The sequence below is a fragment of the Panthera pardus genome, unplaced genomic scaffold, assembly GCF_024362965.1.
Source record: "Panthera pardus isolate Hobbes unplaced genomic scaffold, ASM2436296v1 HiC_scaffold_3, whole genome shotgun sequence".
NCBI lineage: Eukaryota > Metazoa > Chordata > Mammalia > Carnivora > Felidae > Panthera > Panthera pardus.
In genome coordinates this window covers 60,754,349-60,779,527 of record NW_026526876.1, presented here as the reverse complement: position 1 = coordinate 60,779,527, position 25,179 = coordinate 60,754,349, and the positions used below count along the sequence as shown (strand labels likewise).

At 39.3% G+C, this 25,179-nt stretch overlaps 1 protein-coding gene across 1 annotated transcript in view; it reads left to right on the top strand.

Annotated features, from left to right (window-relative positions):
* Nucleotides 1–25,179, top strand: part of MYO1D (myosin ID) — a 265,335-nt gene that overhangs the window by 59,653 nt on the left and 180,503 nt on the right. Inside the window, exon 15 of the mRNA XM_053892918.1 lies at nt 1,586–1,793. Within this exon, the coding sequence (XP_053748893.1) occupies nt 1,586–1,793 (208 nt within the window). The remainder of the gene's footprint in view (nt 1–1,585; nt 1,794–25,179) is intronic.

Genomic DNA, 25,179 nt, shown 5'->3' with positions numbered 1-25,179 from the left:
TATTAAAAAATACTTTAAGACATCTGTGATTAAAACCACATGGGACTGGGGCACCTGGGTTTCAGTCGGTTGAGCTTCCAACTCTGTTTTGGCTCAGATCATGATTTTGTAGTTCATGAGTTTGGGCATCGCCTCAGGCTCTGTGCTGGTGGGTGGTGCAGAGCCTGCTTGGGTTTCTCTCTTCCTCCCTCTCTCTGCCCTTCCCCCACTCACACTGTCTCTCTCAAAAAACAAAACAAAACAAAACGGGACTGATGCACAGATGAACAAGGCAGTGAAACAGACCAGAATGTCTGTGATAATAATAATAACTGGAAATAAACTGAAGTACATACAACAATTTAGTATATGATTAAAATGGCATATTAAATCACAGGGAGAAAGATGGGACTTTTTAGTAAATAGTGTTGGAACAGTTGGGTGACCACTTGACAAAAGATTAAAGTTGGATCCATTTCTCACACTGTATACCAAAATAAACCCCAAATGGCTGAAAGATTAAAATGTAGACAATGAAAGCATCCAACTACTAGAAGAACACATAAGTGAATTATTCTGTCGCCTGAGTAGGAAGAGAGCCTTTCTTGCTATGGATTAAAATTCAGATGTAATATATGAAAAAAAAATTACTAAATTTGGCTACATGTAGTAAACAACTTGGCACTGGGGGAAAACAGTGCTGTGGTAGGCAGCCTTCTGAGATGGCCCCAGCCTTCAGAGATCCCCACCTCTCTGTACTCATGCCCTTGGTAATCCCCTCCCGGTGGCAGAAGTAATAGAATGTCACTTTTTTCAAAGTTTCTTTATTTTGAGAGAGAGACAGAGAGAGAGCAAAGGAGGGGCAGGGAGAGAGGGAGAGAGAGAATCCCAAGCAGGCTCCGTGATGACAGCGCAGGTCTCGCTCTCACAAAGCGTGAGATCATGACCTGAGCCACAGTCAAGAGCTGGACGCTTAACTGACTGAGCCACCCACATGCCCCTAGAATGTCACTTTTGAAAGCAGGCTGTGACTCTTGCTCAGTTTCATTCCTGAGAAGCTGGTGTGTAGTGAGACACCTTACGAGGGGCCAACATGGCTGCTTGCACCTAGAAACACAATTTGCTTTTGTGTATTGATCTTATATGCTTGGTTTTCTTTTAGTGATAATAGTGTTTATCTGCAAATCTGCTTGATTTCCTCTGAAGCAAGTCATAATGTTCATTTTGTTCCTTCCCCAATCATATACCAGTTTGTTTATGGTTCTCACTAATGCCATGATTGGGGTATCCCTTGTCTTATTTCTGTTTATGAGAGAATTTGCAAAGGTCACCCATTTATGAATGATATTTGCTCTAAGTTCTTGGTAGGTGAGCCTGTATTAAATTAAGAAAATACTCTTCTGGTTTAGTAAGAGTTGTTATCATGAAGGAGTATTGTATCTATTAAAGTCTTTTTCTACATCTCTTATCAGATTAATGAATAGAATTCATTACCAAGTTGTTTTTCTATGAAATGTCTTGAATTTATTGAATATTTTTGAATAGTTTTTCTGTATCTGTTGAGACCATAAGGTTTTCTCCATTAACATATGCCCTGTTCACACAGATACAAGATGATCTCTGAATTCACCTGGCCCAACCATGACCTCCCTTCAGACAAAGAGGCTGTCAAGAAGCTGGTTGAACATTGTGGTTTTCAGGATGATGTGGCTTATGGGAAAACCAAAATTTTCATTCGAACACCCCGAACACTGTTTACTTTGGAAGAACTCCGTGCCCAGATGCTTGTGAGGATTGTCCTCTTTCTACAAAAGGTAATTTTATGTTTTATATATAAAGATCAGCTCTTGCTTTTATGTTCTCAAAAATTTATTGAATGTTTTCTTTGATTCAAGAAATGTTCATGATGGTATATTCTTTGTATCAGTGCATATCTTACAATGTTTTCTGTTGTCTTCATACATGGGAAATTTATTTGGCTGCCTGAGCTCAAAATTATTCTATCCTCAAAACTCAAGGCATTTTATCTTCTGATATTTAAAGTTAGAGGGATGTCTGAAGCAGCCAACTTTCTGTCTCTTGTTATTTTCTGAGTTTTTTCCCTCAGCTTAACTGGGTAAAGGGCTTTTTTTTTTTACCTTGTAATTCAGAAGTTTTGTCAATGTGTTTGACACCCCCTCCTCACCTGTCATTACCCACCACCAGCACTTGACTCAAGAGTGGGGTAGTGACGTAAAGCTCAGTGGATTGTAGTATCTGTCATAATTCTGCACAGGGCCCCCTTCTCACTTCATTCACTCACTCATGTTTTTCTTCTGGTATGCCATACCTATTTCCATACCTTCCATATGGGCCATTTTAAGATAAAAAGTTATAGATGGGTATTTTTAAAACTCTTGTGCCTCTGCGAGAATTTTCTGTGGGATGTGTACCAGGAGAAAAGCTGCTGGGCCATAGGGTGTACATAGACCTGATTGGTATAAGTAGTGCCCGTTTTCTCCCTGGGAGGACTCCCAGTTTGTATGGCCACCAGCTCCCTGGGGGAGTTACCGAGTGCCCACATCCTGACTCGCACCTTCTAGCCATCTCAATTTTGCAAGACTGATAGGTATAATATCTCATTGTTCTTTTACTTTGTATTTCTCTGGTTACCATTGAACCTGAACATCTCATTAAATGCTTGCTTGCCTTTGGGGTCTTCCAGTAAACTGCCGGTTTGTATCCTTTGTTTTTCTCCTGGAGCTGGCATCATTTTCTTGTTGATTAGTGGGAATTCCTTGAATATTTTGGACATTAATCACTTTTTCACGTTAGACATTTTAAATACATTCTATTCTGTAGGTGTTCTCATGAACTGTATCTGTCGTATGCTTTGTTGAAGAGAATCCTTAATTTTGATGTAATCAATTCTTTGCCTTATGTTTTGTTGAAGAAGGCTCTCCTTGTCTCCAAGTCACAAAGACACTAGCCTCTGTTTTCTCCACTGAACTGTATACTTGGATCTTCCACATTTAGATCTTGAATTCATTTAGAACCTGTCTATATATTTGGTTTTATGTAGGTATCCAGTTTCATTTTCTTCAGTATAGTGAACCGTTTTCTCAGTACCATCTACTAAACAGTGTGACCTTTTCCCATTGATTTGTGGGGCAACTCTTAACAACTGTCATTGTATATATTCCATCTCTGAACGTTGTATTTATACAGTTGCCCATTTTTACATTGATGCCACATGGTTTTTATTGCAGTATGTCTTAGTGGATAGTAGAATAAGTTGTCTTCTCTAGTCTTCTTTATGAAGGTGGATTAACCTATACATAGACCTTGATTTTGCAAAATAAAACAAATTAATATGTGTTTATGGGGATTCATTAAATTCAACAATAATTTTTATTAGGATTGCATTGAATTTATAGATTAATTTGAAAGAATTAACATTTTGGTAGTATTAAATCATCTTAAGAGTACAAAATGGGCTTCTTTAAATCATTTCTTTGACCTTTAGATTTAGGGAGAGGCCTTATGAATTCATGGTTAATTCCTAGATTGTTTTTGTTACTGCTGTGAATTTTTACATGCCAGTGTTGGTACAGAGAAATAATATGGGCTTATGTTGGTTTATCTGTATCCAGATACAGGTTCTGTTGTTGATTCTGTTAGTTTTTCTGGGGAATTGATTATATCATGTACAAATAATGAAGGTTTTCTCTTCCTTCCCAATTGCCAACAGGTTTCTAAGTTTAGGTCTCTTTCATGTATTTTGCCTAGAACTCAGAAAATCTGTTGGAGTAGCACACTAAATTCAATTTCATCCTGAAACAGTTTTTCTATTAACTGTTGTTTTGTTTTGTTTCTTGGATTGCTTTTACTCAGATCTGTGTTATGCAGTTGGTGTCTGTTTTCTGTCTGCCATGGTAAATTATTTGCCTACATCTTGTTCCTCTGTATATTTAAATCCTTTATGTTGATCTTCAGTGATCTTCAGTACTTACCAGTGATGTTTTTTGTTGTCGTTCTTTTTGCAGATCTGATACTTTGTTTTTCTCCTTTATACCTATTCAAGAGATTGACTCGTGCTCAGGGTTTGGCCCTGAAGGACAGTGACCGTCTCTCTCCATTTGTTTGGGACAGTCCTGGTTCGTGCCTGTTGTCTCTCATAACTGTTAGTTTTGCTCTCTAAAGTGTCACGGTATAGAACATACATTATTTAGTTGCCCTACCCTGAACTCACTTTCTGTCCACCTGGTGACTGATAGAGTCCTGTTCTTAAGTCTCCACTGGCAGGTTGTTCACCTCCTCAGTTGACAGTGTCCCACAGACTTTAGTCTGCTGCAGTTCTGCTAATCAAAGATGGCGCCCCCAGCCCCACGAGCCAGCTCTTGTACAGTATGTATTCTCACCTACTATGACTCTTTCTTTGTCCTCTCTACAGTACCTCTGCTTTGTTTCTGATGAGAAATTACAATTTCTACTTAGAAAGGGGAGATTCTAAAAGGAAAGGATGGCTACTTCAGAAGCCATCACCCGTGCCATGGAGGAAAAGCTGTCCTGTCTTCTCTGTGATATAGATCTTGCATTTCTTAAGCATAAAGCAGTGAAGCAGGAAATAAGGATCTTCCTCTGAATTCTCAGGCAGGCCATTCTAGGGTAGGATATAGGTGATCTACTGATTGTGTTCTTTTTTTTTTTTTTTAATTTTTTTTTTAACATTTTATTTATTTTTGAGACAGAGAGAGACAGAGCATGAACGGGGGAGGGGCAGAGAGAGAGGGAAACACAGAATCGGAAGCAGGCCCCAGGCTCTGAGCCATCAGGCCAGAGCCCGACGCAGGGCTCGAACTCACGGACCGCGAGATCGTGACCCAAGTTGAAGGCCGCTTAACCAACTGAGCCATCCAGGCGCCCCCTGATTGTGTTCTTTAAACCAACTCCACAAGCCATAAAATTATTGGAAATTTCTCTCAGCTTCTGGGAATAGGTCATTAACCACCTAACTTTTTATGTGATATGTGTTTTTATTTTTTCTGTAACCTTATAGAAATGAAACAGGAAGTGAAGAGAGGCAGCATTAGGAAATGCTATTTTAAACCAGAATCATCTAACAATTGACTTTTATTTCCTTTTTAAATAAAAAATAGCTTTATATATTTTTCTGATTATATGATTAAAGTGTACTTATTGAAAAAACAAATTCAAAGCATATAGAAAAACATAAGAGAAATCATGGAAAATAACCTAAAATCCCACCATCCAGAGGTAACAAACCATTAACATTGTGGTGCCCATCCTTGCTAATATCTTTCTGTGCATATATTCAAGCATATATGCTATAAAATAAATGAGGTCGTGGTTCACATGGTGACTTTTTAATAATATTTTGTTACTCTCTTTCCCCACATTTACCATCTCTGCCTGCCCACTTCTCACCACCTGTGTCACAGGGTCCCCAAGACCACTTCCAGTTTTCATGATTCACTAAAAGGACTAACAGGATATAGTTGTGCTCATGAGGAAAACTTACTACAGCAAAAAGATGCAAAGCAAAGTTGGCAAAGGGAAAAGGCAAATGGGGCAAAATCCCGAGAAAATTAGGAGCAAGCTTCCAAGAGTTCTTTCCCTATGGAATTGCACAGGACATGCTTAATTCCTCCAGAGATGGATTGTGACAGCATGTGCAAAGTGTTGTCTACCAGGGAAGCTCAATGGAGAGTCGGTGCTCAAAATTTTTACTGGGGATTCATTATGTAGGCACCCTCTGCCTAACATGTACCCAAGTCCCAGACACCCAGAAGAAAATCAGGCATTTAGCATAAACCTCATTCTTTGCACAAGCAGTATAACCACATTGAGCCACTCTTACCATTTAGGGAAAGTTTTATATCAGCATGTAAAATTGTTTTCCAGTCAAGTTCCCAGACACAACACTAGCCAAGGGCCAACCTTGGAAGCAGACCTTTCTAGGGGTGGCTGGGTGGCTCAGTCGGTTGGGCGTCCAACTTCGACTCACGTCATGGTCTCACGGTTTGTGGGTTTGGGCCCCGCGTGGGGCTCTGTGCTGACAGCTCAGAGCCTGGAGCCTGCTTCGGATTCTGTGTCTCTTTCTCTCTCTGCCCCTCCCCCACTTGTGCTCTGTCTCTCAAAAATAAATAAATGGGGAAAAAAATTAAAAAAAAAAAAGGAAGCAGGCCTTTCTAAGGGTACAGTCTCAGGCCTGCTGTGTTAACTCTTTTCTGGACACCCCCAAATCTTCCATACTTTTAGTAGACTTCCTTATACATATAGGAATACTTCATCCTATGCACCAATACTTCAATGCTAATGCCATCATTTTTTTTTTAACTATTTATTTTTTAACTTACATCCAAGTTAGCATATGGTGCAACAATGATTTCAGGAGTAGATTCCTTAATGCCCCTTACCCACTTAGCCCATCCCCCCCCCACACAACCCCTCCAGCAACCCTCTGTTCTCTGTATTTAGGAATCTGTTATGTTTTTCCCCTTCCCTGTTTTATATTATTTTTGCTTCCCTTATGTTCATCTGTTTTGTATCTTAAAGTCCTCATGAGTGAAGTCATATGACATTTGTCTTTCTCTAATTTCGCTTAGCATAATACCCTTCATTCTTTTTGATTGCTACAAGTAATACTCCATTATGTGTGTGTGTGTGTGTGTATGTATATATACATATATACATATATATATATATACACATATATACACATATATATATACACATATATACATATATATATATATACACATATATATATACACATATATACATATATATATATACACACATATATACATATATATATATATATATATATATATATATATATATATATATATACCACATCTTCTTTATCCAGTCATCCATCGACGGACATTTGGGCTCTTTCCATACTTCAGCTGTTGTTGATAGTGCTGCTATAAACATGGGGGTGCATGTGTCCCTTCAAAACAGCACACCTGTATCCCTTGGTTAAATACCTAGTAGTGCAATTGCTGGGTCATAGGGTAGTTCTATTTTTAGTTTTTTGAGGAACCTCCATACTGTTTTCCAGAGTGGCTGCACCAGCTTGCATTCCCAGCTAATGCCTTCATTCTGTGCACTGGATTCCCATGAGCAAGATTGTTGGTTGAAGGGTATATATTATATTTGTAATCATCATCCATATAAACAGTTCACATTTTGTAGCCCACAATGTAAGTGAACTTCTTTTCCCTAATTTTTTTTTAAGTTTATTTATTTTTGAGAGAGAAAGAACATGCACAAGCAGGGGAGCGACAGAGAGAGGGAGACAGAGAATCTGAAGCAGGCTCCAGGCTCCGAGCTCCGAGCTGAGCTGTCAGGAGCAGAGCAGGATGTGGGGCTCAAATTCACAAACCTCGAGATCATAACCTGAGCCAAAGTCAGACACTCAATGGGCTGAGCCACCCAGGCTTCCCTCCCTAATTTTTTTTTAACCACAGTGACTTTTACCAGGCTTTTGAATTTTTCCCATTCTTAGCAATAAGAAATGATATCTCGTTGCTACTTTAATTTTGTATTTTCATGACAAGGTGTATTTGTTGGTCTTTTGGGATTGCCTTTTCTGTTACTTGCTTATTCACATCCTTGGCCCAGTTTTCTGTTGGGTTCTTTGTCTTCTTATGAATTTGTGGGAGCGATTATCTTTATTATTGCAGGTGTTTTTCCTAGGCTATCATTTGTCATTGACTCCACTTATGGTATACTCTTTGACATGAAATTTTTCACTTAATAGGTCTTATCTTTTTTTTTCTTTATATCTTTGAGTTTCTTCAAAAAAAGTTATGGTTCTGGGATTTAGTTTTTATACATGGTATTATCTAAGGGTCCAGCTCTGTTTTGTTCCAAATTAAAAACCAGCTGTTCTAATCCAGTTTATTTAAAAATTCCTCTTTTTCCCACTATATTGAAATTTTGCTTTTGTCTAATAATAAATTCCCATATATACTTGAGTCTGTTTTCAGAATCACTATTTTATTCCATTGACAATTCCTATGCCAGTGTCATACTGTGTTACAGGTTTTAACTTGTGAGAACTAGCTTTCAGTGTATTGTCATACTGTTTCTGTACCTTAATAGAAATGTAATGGCAAGTTGTAAGAGGCAAAATCAATGATGTTGACCAAAACCAGAACCTCCAAAATTGTTCTTTTTTTTTTTAAATTTTTATTTAACTAATCACTACACCCAACGTGGGGCTTGAACTCACGACCCCAAGATTAAGGGTCTCACACTCCTCTGAGTGAACCAGCCAGGCGCTCCCAAAATAGTTGTTCTTAAAGAAATAAACTGCATAACCACAGAGACTGCAGAAGAGATACAAATTGCATTGCTTTCTGATTTGTAAAAAATGTATAGTTCTACACTGTCACTATCTAAACCACTAAGCATTCAGTATCAAGAATTACAGATGGTCTGTTTAGTGCATCTTGTTTTCCATCATATACTTAGTCATATGCTTGACATTTTAGGAGATCTGTGAAATTGCTCCAGATATCTTGGATTTTTTTTAAGAAATGACCATCTTAAAAAAGACATCTAGAGTTCCAAGACTTTTATTGTTTTATAGTACATAAGTAGTAGCAGTACAAGTTCATGTAGGAAGATGAAAAACATAGAAATAATTTTATATTTTTAAAATATAATTTTATATTAAATATAAATTAAATCATGCCATATTCTTGTGTAAGCTTTTTTGTTCTGTCTTTATGTGTGTCAATTTTTATTTGCATATTCATAATAGCTGCCTTAGCCCTTAATAGGATTTACTAGAACTTCCTCAATCAATGTGCTATCACTAGATGTTTAGGTTTCTCCAGTTTTTCACTCTCTAGGTCCCGCTTCAGTGCACAGGTCTGCAGTGTCTGACCCAGCATTCAATACATGTTAGCTATTGTTATTACTACTCGTACTGCTATTCCTGCTGCTAGTAAGTACTAGTAATCATCCTTGATTATTTTCTCAGAATAAATTCTCAGGCACAAAATTTTCTGTTTAAAAGATATGCACTTTTAAGATTTTCTGTCCCCTTTGTCAGATGGCTTCCAGAAAGATTGGACCAGTTTATGCTCCCACCAGCTAATGCATGAAAGAGCTTGACTCACTGAAGCACTGGATATTTTTAGTCTTATAAACACCCTTTCTGAATGACATGAAACCTGAATGTCTTGCCTGACTGCTGAAAAAAGCTTTTTATGCAAAACCCCAGTTGTGTATACCTCTCTGCATCACCATAAGAAACGAATCAGAATGGCCAGTGAGGTTTTTTTAAAGGTCATACTTCGGTTTCTTTCACAGTACACAATTGTTTCACTTACCCACCTACCCTCTACATTTGAGGGTGTGTGTGTGTGTGTGTGTGTGTGTGTGTGTGTGTGTTCCTTACATCACATTTGAATGAGAGACCAAATAAGATGGTGTTTCCAGGCAGCACTGAAGACACTATTTAAAGATTTCAGAATTACAGCTTTAAGCAAGGAGGTGCTGAGAGATCAGCAGTCAGCTCAGCAGCGAGCACACGGGGCTGAGCTGACGTGTGTAATGAGCACGTGTGTTGTGAGGCCTGTCTGTCCCAGCTGATCTTGTTGTTTCAGCTTTTTTCCGTCTTCAGGTTGGATTTTTCTGGTTTGGACTTTCTTACTATTTCTCTTCTATATGCTGTATTCATTAATTCTCAGAAAATAAGATGCTTATTTATTGCATAAATTGGGAAATCCTGAAAGAAGACAGTAGTTACTAATGAAATTCTTAATGAAAATTTCATACCAAATGCATTACAAAGAGTCATGATTCTCTAATATTCTGTACCCATTCAGTTTAAAATATGTTGCTGTCTTAGAAGAGAAATAGAGTATGGCTTCCCTCAAGAAACTCTCCCTTCTTGTTTTTGGTGCATGTGTAGTTTTAAATTTATATTCTCATTTTAGGGAATCATAGGGCAAGATCAAAATTGTCACATAAGGTGATATGAAAGACGGATTCTCAAAGGGAGATGGAAAAGGATTAGAGAAATTTATCTGTTGTGTGGCCATTAACAAATTTGGAATCGGTTGATGGATTTGAAGAGTGGCTTTCTCGATCCATCTATAAGATAGTGCCTTTGTGAATTGTGTCTTCATTTGAGGGAATGAGCCCTTTCTTAAAGGGCGTCTAAATTCATTGTAGACCGTGGTCTTAATGGTCACTGAGACCATTTCAGCTCGCACATCTTTGATCCTAGCTCTAGGAATGGAATTATCCTTTCCAGTGTGCCGTGGTGTAGTTATGAGCTCAAGGCCCTTACATCACATACTGAAGGCTACTAACCATAGGCATTCTTTCTTAAAGGAATATCTTAAGGCTTTAATCATTTTCCTCCAAGCAATTGTGGGTACCCTGGGATTATAGCTCATGAATTCCACAGCTGCCAGCTCCTGACCTGCTTCACGCTACATGCCATGGGTTTCCCAGTGTTTATTGTTTCCTAAATGTGGCTTGAACCTTGTAGCACCCATGGCACTAGGAATTGTCAGGGACACAGTCAAGTTTGAGTCTAAAGGCAATTGGCAGTCTTCTATTACAATTATGTGAAACTGTAGATGTGTTTTTACAGGAAATAATAGAAGCCTCACGCTCTAAGGATTCAGATCCATTGGCCTCCTGAAGTTCATAGGCTCGTAGAATTTTCTTTTTGCTTGAACGGTAGCTTCCTGATTAGAAGATGGTAGTGGTTTGATTATTAAGTCTTAGAAAAATTGGCACAGTCTCATAAACAGGTATGGGAAACAAAGGAATGAGTGGGGAAGAAAGGGTGGAAAATATGTGAGTGTGAAAAAGAGGTTTTGATAAAGCTGATGAAGGAGGAAAAGACCTCAAGCTAGTGAGATAAAAATACTCAAAATGTGGGCTAACCTCACATGTGATTGTTGTTTCCAATTTTATGTGGAGTTCAGGATGGAATTGTAGGATAGTGATCTTCAATAAGTCAGCAGTATTTGAACACATTGTATATAATGTTTGATAAAGGACATACAGAAGCATGTAGTCCAGAGTCCTTTTGAGATGGCACATGGGAAAATTTCTTCTTGCTCTTGTGAGGATTAGCTGTATTTCTGAGCCACTGCCCTCAAACTGGCAGTCACGTTATGGGGAAGGGACCACACTGCTGCAAAACCTCCTTTGTGAAATTTCCTGGAATGGTGATATTGGACATCCTTGAAGTGTTCCTGAATTTATGGGGAATGCTTCTAGTGAGTTTCTTTTCTTTTCTTTTTTAATTTTTTTAAATGTTTATTTTATAGGGGCACCTGGGTGACTCAGTCGGTTAAGCATCCAATTTCGGCTTAGGTCTTGATCTCGCGGTTCATGAGTTTGAGCCCCGCGTCGGGCTCTGTGCTGACAGCTCAGAGCCTGGAGCCTGCTTAAGATTCTGTGTTTCCCTCTCTCTCTCTGCCCCTCCCCTGCTCATGCTCTGTCTCTCTGTCTCTCTCTTTCTCTCTCTCTCTTTCTCTTTCTCTCTCTCTCTCAAAAATAAACATTAAAATTTTTTAAAAAATAAATATTTATATTTGAGAGAGAGACAGAGACAGAGAAACAGAGCATAAGCAGGGGAGGTGTAGAGAGAGACAGAGACAGAATCTGAAGCAGGCTCCAGACTCTGATCTTTCAGCAGAGAGCCCTACGTGGGGCTCGAACTCACGAACCATGAGATCGTGACCTGAGTCGAAGTCACACGCTTAACTCACTGAACCAACCAGGTGCTCCTTCTAGTGGGTTTCTATTTTTGCATGCCACTGATGGAGGTGGATACATTTGAGCATGTGAAGGAGGTTTCCATCTATTTCTGTTGTGTTAAGAAGAGTACTTTCAAAATCAAGAATAGATGTTTAAAAAAAAAAAAAAGAATAGATTTGAAGTAAGTGAAACTACTTCTTCACGAGAACCAAGATGCTCATGTAATTTTTTTTCCTCTTTTGAGCCATCAGTTCTGAGAATTGTACTAATCAATTCAGTGTCAATATTATGTTTGCCTCAGCAAGGTAACCTTCTTTTCCCATGTTTTGGAATGATCTAGTAACATTGGAGGTGATCTGTTCAGGTTGAATTTCCTGTGAAGACATCTAAGAAGGGGCATTTTTTAGATCACAACTCTTCAAGAGCTTTCTCTAGTTCTTCATAATCATTGATGTGTTTTTATTTTATGTCTTCTGTGGAATCGGTTTGGGTAATTTATATTTTCCTAGAAAATCATACAGGTTCTCAAGTTTAATTTAATAGAATTGAACAGAGAAACCTTTTAGGTTTCTTTTCATCTTCCCTGTGTCTTTAGTCATTCCTCTTAACATTTCTTATTCTTACTCTGTGTATTTGCTTTGTGCCCATTGTCTTTTTTCTTTATCAACTTTAGTTAATGATGCATTTCACTGTTTTTTTTTTCTCAGTGAACCAGCTCTCTGATTTATTCATTCCACCATTTTCTCATCTTTAATGTATTAATTTTGCCTTTTATCTTCAGCAGTCCCTTCTTTTTGGAACGAAAAGAGCAGGAACAAGCAGGCGATTATCTTTTCTCCAACTTCTGGAGTTTTAGGTGCTTCATGCATTTTTGTCTTTCACATTTACTAATGGATATGGAATTTGTTTCCAGAACTACTTTTGCTGTGTCTGTTGGGCCTGATAGGTTATCATTTATTTTTATGTTTAGACTTCCTCTTTCCCAAAAATTTGTCTTAAACTTCTTTTTTTCTGTTTGAAAGTATTTGCTGTTTGTTTTTTTTGTTTTGTTTTGTCTTGTTTTTTTTTTTGAGCTGAGCTAACTGATACACATGCTCCATTAGTTTCAGGTGTAGCAGACAGTGATTCAACAAGCCTACATGCTGTGCTGTCCTCACAAGTGTGACCACCATTTCTCATCGTACAACGCTATTCCAATATTATTGACTATATTCCTGTGCTGTACCTTTTGTCCCTGTGACTTATTCATTCCATATTTGGAAGCCTGTACCTCCCACTCCTTTTCCCCCATTCTGCCCAGCCCCCCACTCCTCCTCCCCTCTGGCAGCCATCAGATTTATGGGTCTGTTTCTCTTTTTTGTGTGTTTTGCTTTTTAGATTCCACATATAAGTGAAATCACATGATATCTGTCTTTGTCTGTCTGACTTACTTCTTTTAACAGAATACCCTCTAGGTCCATCCATGTTGTCACAAACAACAAGATCTCATGCCTTTTATGGCTGAATAATATTCCATTGTGTGTGTATATCTATATCCATATATGTCCATTTTATATATATATATATATATATATATATATACCACAAATTCTGTATCCATTCATCTGTCGATGGACATTTGGGTTATTTCCATATCTTAACTATTGTAAATAATGCTGCTGTAAATACAGGGGTGCATATATCTTTCCAAATGTGTTTTCATTTCCTTTGGGTAAATACCTAGTAGTGGAATTACTGGGTCGTATGGTATTTTTATATTTGATTTTTTGAGGACCCTCCATACTGTTTCCTATAGTAGCTGTGCCAGTTTGCGTTCCCACCAGCAGTGCACAAGTGTTTGTTTTTCTCCACATCCTCATCAACATTTGTTATTTCTGTCTTTTTGGTTCTGGCCATTCTGACAGGTATAAGGTAGTATCTCATTGTGGTTTTGGTTTGTATTTCCCTGATGATTAGTGATGCTGAGCATCTTCTCATGTATCTGTTGGCTAGTTACGAATATTTTAAAAGTCATTTCCAGGGGCACCTGGGTGGCTCAGTCAGTTAAGTGTCCGACTCTTGGTTTTGGTTCAGGTCGTGATCTCATGGTCATGAGATCAAGCCCCGTGTTGGGGTACTGAGCACGGAGTCTGCTTGGGATTTTCTCTCTCTGTCTCCCCCTCCCCCCCTCCCTTGCTCACTTGCTCACTCTTTCTCAAAATTGATAAACATTTGAAAATCATTTCCAGGTGATACCATGTTTTATGGGTATGTTTTATTTCACTTTCTAGTTTGTTAGTAACTTACTTTCACTGCATTATAATCATGGAATGTGAAGTGTACTAACTCTAGTTTCTAGAATTTATTGAATTTGGGGGGCCTAATATACAGCCGCTTTTTGAGTGTAACTTGAAAGAAGGTGTATTTTCTCTTTCTTTTTGGACATTTTTATTAGGAAGCATTGCAAATCCTCACAAAAGTAGAAAGAAGAGCATGAAGAGTCCCCATGTTGCCTTCTCCAAGCTTCAACAATTATCAGTGTTTTGCTGTTTTTATTCTATTTTGTCTAGAACTCACCTTATGTTTTTATGTGTGTTTGGTTTGGTTTGATGGGTTTTAAAATTTTTTTTTAATGTTTATTTATTTTTGAGAGAGACAGAGACAGAATGTGAGTGGGGAGGGGCAGAGAGAGAGGGAGACACAGAATCCAAAGCAGGCTTCAGGCTCCGAGCTGTCAGCACAGAGCCAACACGAGGCTTGAACTCACAAGCTGTGAGATCATGACCTGAGCCAAAGTCGGACGCTCAACCAACTGAGCCACCCAGGCGCCCCTGGCTTGATGTTTTTAAAAGAAGATTCCCAGATGTATGGCCATTTTGCCCTCACATACTATTATAGTCTCTACAGATAAGGACTTTCGCACACCACTATCATTCCACTTAAAATTCGTAATACTTCCTTAACATCACCCAATATGTAGCTTGTGTTTATTGTTCCCAGTTGACTTAGAAATGTCTTCCCACAGATTGTTAGGGATAGGAGCCCTGCTGCTGAGGCACCTTCGAGAATGGAACACATTAGGCTTCAACATATTAATTATGATTTTCAGTGACATATCATTTCATCCTTAAAAATGGTTTGTTTTAAAGGCAGCTCATGTATCACAAGGACTGCCTGGTTGGTTTGTCCTAATTAACTGTAATACTGTTTGTATGTTCTTGTACTTACTTGCTAAATGTGCATTTTATATTTTCATGCTTGGGTTATATTATAGCCCCAATCACAAAAAGAATCTTGTGAAGGATTAAAAGTAGCTCATTAAAACATAAGCAGAGAGTGAAAATAGCAAATTCTAAAACTGAGAATACAATCATAGCTATTTTTTATGTTTATCTGAGAGAGAGAAAAAATGCATGCGAGAGGGGGAGGGGCAGAGAGATGGAAAGAGAGAATCTCAAGCAGGCTCTGCACTGACAGCACAAAGTCCCACCCAGAGCTTGAACTCACGACCTGTGAGACCATGACCTGAGCCAAAATCAAGAGTCAGATGCTTAACCAACTTAGCCACCCCGGCGCCCCGATCATAGGTATTAATTATAAATAGTCTCAAAGGTTGACACCGACCTGAGTATAATAATTTTGTAAACCAGCCAAAAGAAAAAGTGTGAATAGAATCACTTTCTGAAAAGTGGATTTTATTGGTTTAGTTTTTCATTTGCCCCTATTCCCTATTGTATCATTTATTGTGAAACTTGGTGAAGCAGCGGCATAAAGCCTCGGGGGCTTTCACGTCATTTTCAAACAAGGCTCACTGACTTCTTTGCGAAACCAGTCAAGTATTTTCTTTGTGAGACTAAAAGCAAAATAATTATCTTTGAATGATTACTGATGGAAATTGATTACTTTTGCCCTAAAAAAAAAAAAAAATCTAATGCAGTAACTAATCTTTACTGAGTGATGGGCAATATTTTAGGCACTTTTACATATATTAACTGGATCTTTATAAGAATCCTGTGAATGAGCGTCTGGTATTACTTTCATTTAGGAGGAAAGAGAACTAAAGCCGCCAGTACCCGAGGGACTCACTGGAGGTCACACAGCTATTGAAGGCCAGCACTGGGACGTGTCCCGTAGGCCAGCCTTCTGCACACACTCTTACCCACTGTTCTCTTTAACCACAGTGGCATGACTCACACTGTTGAAGAAAAGGTCATAAATCCAGCCACAAAGGTGATTGTGGCATCATATGCAGAGGAAGAAGGTGATTTGGCAAAATTCCTTTATCAAAGGACCATGGTAGACATCGAATGATGTCCGAGTCATTTACTATTAAGTATGTGAACTAAGATACATTTTTACTGCAGTTGGAAGGGAACATTTATGTTGAAAGTATGAACCAGCTTTTGACATATATATATATATATATATATATATATATATATATATATATTTATACAGTAATGAAAAGTAATCAATGACTCTACCTTTTTTACTGAGAATATAGGCTCCAGGAGAAGAGATTTTTATTTGTTTTGGTGAAGGGGACTTTTGAGCCACGAGTAGGTTGGGAAAGGTGTGTTAGGATGACTGTAGACAAAGCATAATCTTAATTACAGGAAGGAGGAGAGGACATTGTGGCCCCCCAATGCCAATCCATTCATTGCTTCATTCATGGGGAATATTTATGGTCCAAAAAAAAAGCCACTCTACCTTGCCTAAATGTTGAAAGGAATAAGGAAAAACTGTGCCTTTGACCAAATTGACTGTATGTCTGTTCAGTACACTGCAAGAAGTATGTGGCTAGTTGCCACCTCCTTCCCAACACTGCGAGATGTGGCTGTGTGGGAGAAGGGTGCTCAGATGCATTTTATGTAAGTAATAAGCTGGATCTGTTCATTCATTACTGAATAGGGACATAAAAATGAACAGTATTCCATCCAGAAGAAGCTGACAGCCTAGTGAGGAGGGAGATGTGTTAGAACTCCAACCAGTGAATGGAGTAATTGAGACACTCTTGGGCATATAATCACTACTAGGTGGGCCCAGAGGGGAGACCCTGACCCTCCGGAGGGGAGGACAGAAGGCTTTCTGGAAGAAGAGGTACCAGAAGTTTGAGAACCACTCTGTTAGATTCACATTTTACTTGAAAATACATTCATAAGGAGGACAGACCTTAATCTGTATTTCATGAACCATTTATACAGGTTGAATTCATGGAACTGGATCGTTGATATTGCAGTGGGCTAATCATCACTAAGGGATGAACTATGACAAATACAGGGAACAAACTTTTCTGCGAAAATAACAAATGTTGTTTTCCAGAATCAACATAGACTAGTCCTAGTCCTTGGAGTTACTGAAACAGCTCTTTTGATGTTACAGGGAAGTTCTTTGCCCTTCTTAGAAAACAACCATATGGATAATTAGGACGCAGTCATACACGGCTGTGGTGCAACCTCCAATGACAATTAAATTTAGAGTTAGCTTGCATTTTATAACAAGTATAGAAATATTTACTAACCTTTTCTCTTGTTTACCTAGCAAGATGTAAGGAACTAACTCAGGACTTGTCCTCAGGACTTGGTCAACAAGCTCCCATTCTGTCATGGTTCCTCATTAATAACCACTATTCAAGGCTGGCAGCCTCTGATTTGAGTATATTTTTTTTTGTCATGGTTGTGATACCCTGTTACCACACCGTGCTGTACAAAGTCTTTTGCAACTTGATCTTTTTTCACGCAGCTTGTTTCTCAAATTTTTCTGGGTCCATAATTGTAGCTCTAGTTTATTTACTTTTACTTCTTTATGCCATTTCATTATTAAAGAGTCATTTGTTTTCCTAATTATACTCAGTTTTTTAGTTGATCCTTCCAACTCATACTACAGTGAACATTGTACACATTTCCTTTCTACAAGTGCCTGAGTCTCTGTGGGGCAGGTCTTCTCAAATTTTGAGGACCCCAAGAGCCCACCTTAGAAAATTCAAGAGTAGGGGGCACCTGGGTGGCTCAGGCGGTTAAGTGTTGGACTCTTGGTTTCAGCTCAGTTCGTGATCTCACCTTTCATAAGTTCGAGCCCCGCATCGGACTCTGCGCTGACAGGGAGGAGCCTGCTTGAGATTCTCTCTCTCCCTTTCTCTCTGCCTCCCCCACTCACACTCTCTTTCTCTCAAAATAAATAAATAAACTTTAAAAATTTTAGAAAATTCAAGAGTATACCAGCTCACATTCCATTAGCTATCAGAGTGGTGATGTTTATCACATGTGATATAGATGCTGGAAAACTCCACTGTTAGATTCATGAGAGCATGAAAATTACAAAGGTAAATAACCTGCTGGTTTGTGTTATGAAATTAGCTTTTCTTTTGAGACTCCCTTGGAAGGGTCTCAGCAATCTCAAGGTTCTCCAGTCCACATCCTAAGAACTCCTTCTCTAAGGAACAGAACACACACTGCAAATGCCAGGTTTTTAGAGTCTGCACGCTTTTCAAGTTTACCAAGGATTACCCAGTTGCTTTCCAAAATAATTGTCCCCACTTAAATTTATCTTGAAACATATGAGAGTTTTGATTGTTCCCTAACCTTATCAGCAATTTCAGTTGTCAGAATCTTTTCATTTTGACCAATCTGATATTGACACCTAAGTCAGTCCTTCACCCTCCTGCAAGCTCACTCTGCCTGCGTAGGGGTATTTATCACCTTCTCCTAGCAGTGGACACCTCAGACATTCAAGTCGAGATGACTAGCAAGCCGTTGGACATATGAGTCAGGAAGGCAAAAGGAGTATAGCAGATTTCAGATGAGAAGGACTGGTCAGTATCAAGCATAGAAGCACCCAACAAAACGAGGACCGAGAAGTGCCCACTTAATCGGGCTTTTGGGAGACCACTGGTTTCTGAGTCACCATCACGGTAAAGCTGATCAGGATGAAAGCAGAGGGCAGGAGGAGAAGGAACACAGACCAAGTACTGGAATCCTTGAGTGAGAAAGTAGACTGAACGTTTCTTGGTATCTTGTGGTAATGAAAATAGGTATGGGAAAGGATGTATGTTCTTAATGAAGAAACCAGGGAGAATTGTTCATGTGTAAGGCATTTGTAAATGAATACTGAACACGGAAGCCCTACCGCTGTGTGTGTTACTAAGCGGCACTGTCACAGTAACATTACCATGAATAAGTCATTTATTTTACTCTTGCGAAGAAAATTTCTGTTGATTTATAATATTAAGCCAATAACTGATGCCATGTAGTATTTACATACAGGCAAATGCAAAGGCCTCTTAGAACAATAAAAGTGCTTCAGCAGAAATTTAACAGAACAACAGAGCATTCTTTCCCCTTCCTCCCTCCCTCTCTCTTTGCCTCCCTCTCTCCCCACCCCTCCCTCCCTTCCCTCCCCTCCCTCCTTCCCGCCCTCTTTCCATGCCCCCACTTCAGCTTCCCTTTTTTTCTCCTCCCACCTAACTGATGAATAAAAAAGATAAAAGCGTATTTGGAAAATAACGGTGACATGTGAAAAATAATTTGTTTCTTATTTATCTCCTCTCAGATACTGCCAGTAAGAAACCCCTGCCACCCCTTCCCCAGCCTGCTCCCCCATAAGTTGGAAGCAGATGATTTGCTCTCCTGAAAGAGCAGCAAATCCGTTGCCCGGGTGATATCTCATTACTAAGGCAACCAATTTGGTGCATCAGTGTGAATCCCAATTTTAAAATGTAATTATGCCAAGATATGTACATATGCTTGAGATTTGCTTAAAAGGAACCCGTTCCCCTTTGGAAGGAAAACATTTCCTATGTTAGGTGAAAGAAAGGGTGAAATGTTGCTTTTATTCTGTGCTAGCTTTGCAGACACCTTTCAACCGAGCTCCCCTGCTATGCTTAGTAAAAGAACTTGCGTTGGTTTTCCCCTCGCCACTTTTTTTTTTTAACTTGAGATGTTCCCTTTCCAAGACACTTCTCTCTTGAGACCTGTCACTCATAGCCCAGCAGCTGTCGTCTCCATGACAACATTTTCTGGCCCCTATAGGTGGTGGTAGGAAAAAAAAAAAGGAAGGGAAAAAAAAAAAAAAACGTTGGCTGCATTTTTCGATGCGCTTTTTCTTTTTTTAATGGCTGGAAGCTCAAGAGATGGACTGTGTGTAAGGAATTAATTAGTGAAGGGGAAGTGATCTGTGAATGGATGTTTACATTAAATTACAAAACTTCTGAACAGTTCAGTGAGGATTGCTGTTCCAGACTCAGATGAAAGATGTTGCAGAGAGGATGTGTACAACCAACAGCCTGTCTGGAGGAGGGCTGTATTACCCAGGTAGCTGACGGTGTGCACAGCCAGGCCAAACAATGCTGTTAAATCACTGCTGAGCAATCACTGTTTCCTCCTCAACAAAAATTATTATGTATAAATAAAACATATTTAGGTGCAGGGAGTATTTGCTTTAATTACCAACCTTATTAAATAATGAAATCTCTGCCGCTCATTAAGTTTCCCATTTACTGCTGCTGCCAGGAATCTCCGGGCTCAGATTTGTACTCACATCCCCTGGATTTCATGGGTGATTGTCTCCCTTCCCACCCACACCCCTGCCCTGTCGCCCAGCTGTCTTTCCTTTATCTTTACTTGGGTGACTCCATTGTCTAGGGAACTTTTACTGTAAGCTCCCTCAGATCCTTTTGGAAATAATTGGGCGACAAATATTAAAGACAATGATGAAAATGTTTTATTATAATGGGCATTTACTGCTTAGTGACCACATTGATATTTAATGTAAAAAATCACCCCCCCAAAAAAGGTGATTTTTTTTTTAATTTTTTTTTTTAACGTTTATTTATTTTTGAGACAGAGAGAGACAGAGCATGAACGGGGGAGGAGCAGAGAGAGAGGGAGACACAGAATCGGAAGCAGGCTCCAGGCTCTGGGCCATCAGCCCAGAGCCCGACACGGGGCTCAAACTCACGGACCGTGAGATCGTGACCTGAGCTGAAGTCGGACACTCAACCGACTGAGCCACCCAGGCGCCCCAAAAAAGATGATTTTTAAAACTCTAAAAAGAAAAAAAGACTTTTCTAAAGTACATAATTTTGCCACATACTTCATTAAGCTAAGACACTTAATGGATGATAAAGTATGTACTAACTACCAAATTAGGTATATAATGGAATACATGTGGTTTAAGTGTGAGGGCTGCAGTGTTGAGGTTTATTTAATTCCCTTTCTTACTATAGCAAATTTATGTAACTACTACCAAGAAATCCAAGTGTTATCAGTAATTGTTCATATTCTTTATCGTGGCAGGTGGCACACAGCCTGCTTGGACGATTAAGTTTTTCTAACCAAAAAAAAAGTTGATGAAATATTCAGCATGTTCTGGGAAATGTATCATTATTTATTGCCTATATTTAGAGCATTCACTTTGTCTTTATGGGAAGACATATAGTGGCCTTAAACCCCTTTTTTTTATTATTTCAGCAAGTGCAGAATATAAATACCTTTAATAGACAAAAGGCCCATCAAAAAAATTAATACCTCATTAAAAAATTGAGCAAAAATATGGGTGATCAGTTTGCCAAAAGAGAGAGAGAGAGAGAGAGAGAGAGGAAATGGCCAACAGCCATTTTTTCACCTGTCAAATACTCAAAGTATTTAAAAAAAAATCATACTCAGTGTTGCTGAGGAGATGCGTACTGTCGGCATAAGAGTAAATTGATAACCTTCTGGAAGGTAATTTAGCAATGTGTTTCCAAAAACTTTAAAATTAGTTTGCCTCTAATCTTTTAGAAATTTTTACTAGGGAAATTCTTGTGAATATAATATAAAAACTCAATTGGAAGAATTTTCAACATGTCATGAAAGTGGAAAATAATCGAGAAAAATGTTAGGAAATTAGTTATATAAATTATGGTATATCTGTACAATAGAGAACAGATATAACAATGTAACTATGTAAAAAAAATTAATAATAGGGGCGCCTGGGTGGCTCAGTCGGTTGAGCGTCTGACTTCGGCTCAGGTCACGATCTCATGGTTCATGAGTTCGAGCTCCGTGTCAGGCTCTGTGCTGACAGCTCAGAGCCTGGAGCCTGCTTCAGATTCTGAGTCTCCCTCTCTCTGTCTCTGCCCCTCCCCTGCTTGTGCTCTGTCTCTCTCTCTCTCCCAAAAATACATTAAAAACAAATTTTTTTAACTTTAATAATAATAAAAGTGTTTATAATAAATGCTAAGTGAAAACATGTTACAACACAGGATGCTCCATATGATTCCTTTTTAGCCACACTGCTAATTCTCGAAATATCCACACACACACCCCTCCACACACACGCATTCACACACCCATTATATATACTGAGGAGGATCTAATGAGTCATTCCATTCTGGGGCTTTATTCATTACTAAAGAAAATTTAGGACTATTTATATTCAGTGGTTTTTGTCAGAAAGCTTTAGTGTTGCCAAACATCGCTATCTATTCAAATTCAGCACTACAATGAGACTCTGTATTTTGAAGAAAATTTAATTTCAAAATAAGATGTTTAGTTGTCAGCTGTCCTGAGTTGGTTTCATTGTATTTGTCTAGATACAAACACTGAAACAAACTGAATACTCATAGAAAATATGTTGGAGAACTGAGGATACAGCCAGGATTTGTCATTTAAGCGCAAAGTACTTTGAATTATTCACAAGTTTGTTTTACTTTAAATGGATTATAAATAGGAACAACATATAGCTATCATTACATTATTTCTATCCAAAATTTTAATTAACAGTTTCTATTATAAAGTGATACATGTTCATTTTAACATATAGAAAATTATTTTGAAAAGGAAATAATACCACCCATCATCTCATCCCCAAAAGGTAACTTACTATTACCATTATGAATGGGGCACCTGGGTGGCCCAGTCAGTAAGCGTCCGACTTCGGCCCATGATCTCGCGGTTCGTGGGTTCAAGCCCCGTGTCAGGCTCAGGGGTGACAGCTCGGAGCCTGGAGCCTGCTTCAGATTCTGTGTCTCCCTCTGTCTCTGCCCACCCCCGCTCACGCTTTGTCTCTCTCTCCTTCAAAACTAAACATTAAAAAAAATTTTTTTAACATTATGGAATGTATCATTCTAGGCTCTGTCCTGCTCTCTCCTACACACACACACACACACACACACACACACACACACACACACACACACAATTTTTTAAATTGTGGTCGTGCTGTGTGCACTGTAAGGGCTTTTCCAGGGTGAAAATCAGCAGACCCGTGGCGATGCCGTGGTCCTCTACCCCTGAAACACTTCCCTGTGATCTTCCTGGTGTCCTTCCTTGACCCTCATCTGTACAATATCCCCATTTGTCTTAGTGATGTTTCTCTGTTCAAAAACCCTTGCATCACGTACAGAGTGAAGATCAGACTCTTCCAGAATCTGGCTCCAAGCAGCTCCATCTTCCATTACACACACCAGTGACTGCACAACACCAGTGTCTCTTCACCGACCTCACAAGCCGACCTTACTTCTCCTCCTGTGTGCTTTCTCATGGACTGTTTGCCCTGCCTTCAGTGCTCTTCTCAATTCTGCCTCCTCACTGAAGCCCTCCTGGCTATCCCAGTCTCAATAAAGCTGTCTTTACTTCTGTTTCCGGAACCCATTCGTCAGTTGGATGTGGCTCTGAGGCAGTCACTGCAATGGGAGGCAAGAGCCATGGGCCGGCTGTCACTTTCAAGCTCGTGTAAGGTTTAAATCGTCAACTCTTTTTTCTGTAAAATGATAGATGTGGATATGGGCACATCTATCACAATTAGGTATGAGGTGTATTATGAGTAATTTGCTACTAATAATAAGTTATTGAAGATAATTATTTTATAAGTAAGAGCTGATTCGAGGTTATTTCTATAAAATTTATACTTCCTTGAGTGTGTGAGAAAAGCACATTAGGGGTTTTACAACCCCTGAGAGCAGTGTGTTGCACACATGAATGTCCTTCCTAAGGAATGCCACGGGAGAGCCAGGGTGGAGAATCTCTCAGCTAGATGATCAATCATAAGAAGTTTTCAGCTCCAGGGCACCCGTGTGCCTCAGTCTGTTGAGCATCTGACTCTTGATTTCAACTCAGGCCATGATCTCATGGTTCATGAGTTTGAGCCCTGCATCGGGCTCTGTGCTGACAGTGTAGAGTCTGCTTGGGATTCTCTCTCTTCTCTCCTTCTCTCTCTGCTCCTCCCCTGTTTGCACACACATCCCTTCTCTCTCTCTCTCTCTCTCTCTCCCTTCCCTTCTCAAAAATAAATAAACTTTTTTTAAGAAAAAGAAGTTTTCAGCTCCAGAATTCCTGCTGACTCCTATTATGTCTGTAGGCTGTAGATCATCTATTAATTTTGCACATTTGCCTTATCTCCTTAACTAGATAGCAAGTTGTTGAAGGCAGCAGTGTCTTTACCCTTGTTTCTATTTTACCCAGGGCCCCAACACAGTGACACTGGGGTGGCATTTGTCAGTAGTGTAATTATATTATCATTACTCAATACTAGGTGCTTCGGGATTTATAAAGTTTCATATTAGTTACGTTCTGTAGGAAATCAAAGATATTTATTTGTACTTATGATCTATTCAAGTGCATTTAAATGAGATACCTTCAGAATACCAAGCAAATGGAGTAATTAATTAGTAGGCACAAGAGCTGTTCCCAACTGGGAAAGACAAACTTTACACTTTAACTCTGCTGCCAGAGTTGAAGAACATCACTCGCTTCTGTGTGATTCCTAGACTGCACCCCTGCCTGACCAGCAGGTAGCTATTCACTTCAGTCAACCACATGGCGCTCGGTTCCACTCTCAGCTTCAACGCTTACGGGGGACGGGGGAGGGGATGCTTTCAGGCCTCTGTGCTTCAGTTTCCTCATCTATGAAGGGAAAATAATACCCACCTCACAGTGTGGTTGTGAGTTAACATATTCAGCATACTTTGAACAATGCCTAGCACGTGGTAAATGCCACAGGTTCACTATTAATATTAACATTGATGTCATCAATACTAATATTATTAGCAATATTGGTTTGGGTTTGTATCGGTTAACTATTGCCACAGTTATGCCACACTCTGCCTGTATTAATTTCCTAGGGCTACTGTAAAAAATTATCACCAATTTTTGGTGGCTTAAAAACACATTGATTCTCTTACAGTTCTGGAGGCCGCAAGTGTGAGATCAGTGTCCCTGGGCCCAAATCAGGGCGTGGCCAGGGCCTTGTCCTCCCTGATGGTTATAGGGGGTGATCCACTGTGTGCCTGTTCCTGCTTCTGGTAGCTGCCCACATCCATGGCTCGTGGCTGCAATTTCTGTGTCCACAGTCACAAGGCTGCCTCCTCTTCTGTCTTCGGCTCTCCCACTGCCTCCCTCTTATAAACATACATGTGTTCCCATTTAGGTTCCAATTAGACAATCTAGGAAATCTATGCATTTCAAGATTCTTACCCAAATCATATCTTTGAAGTCC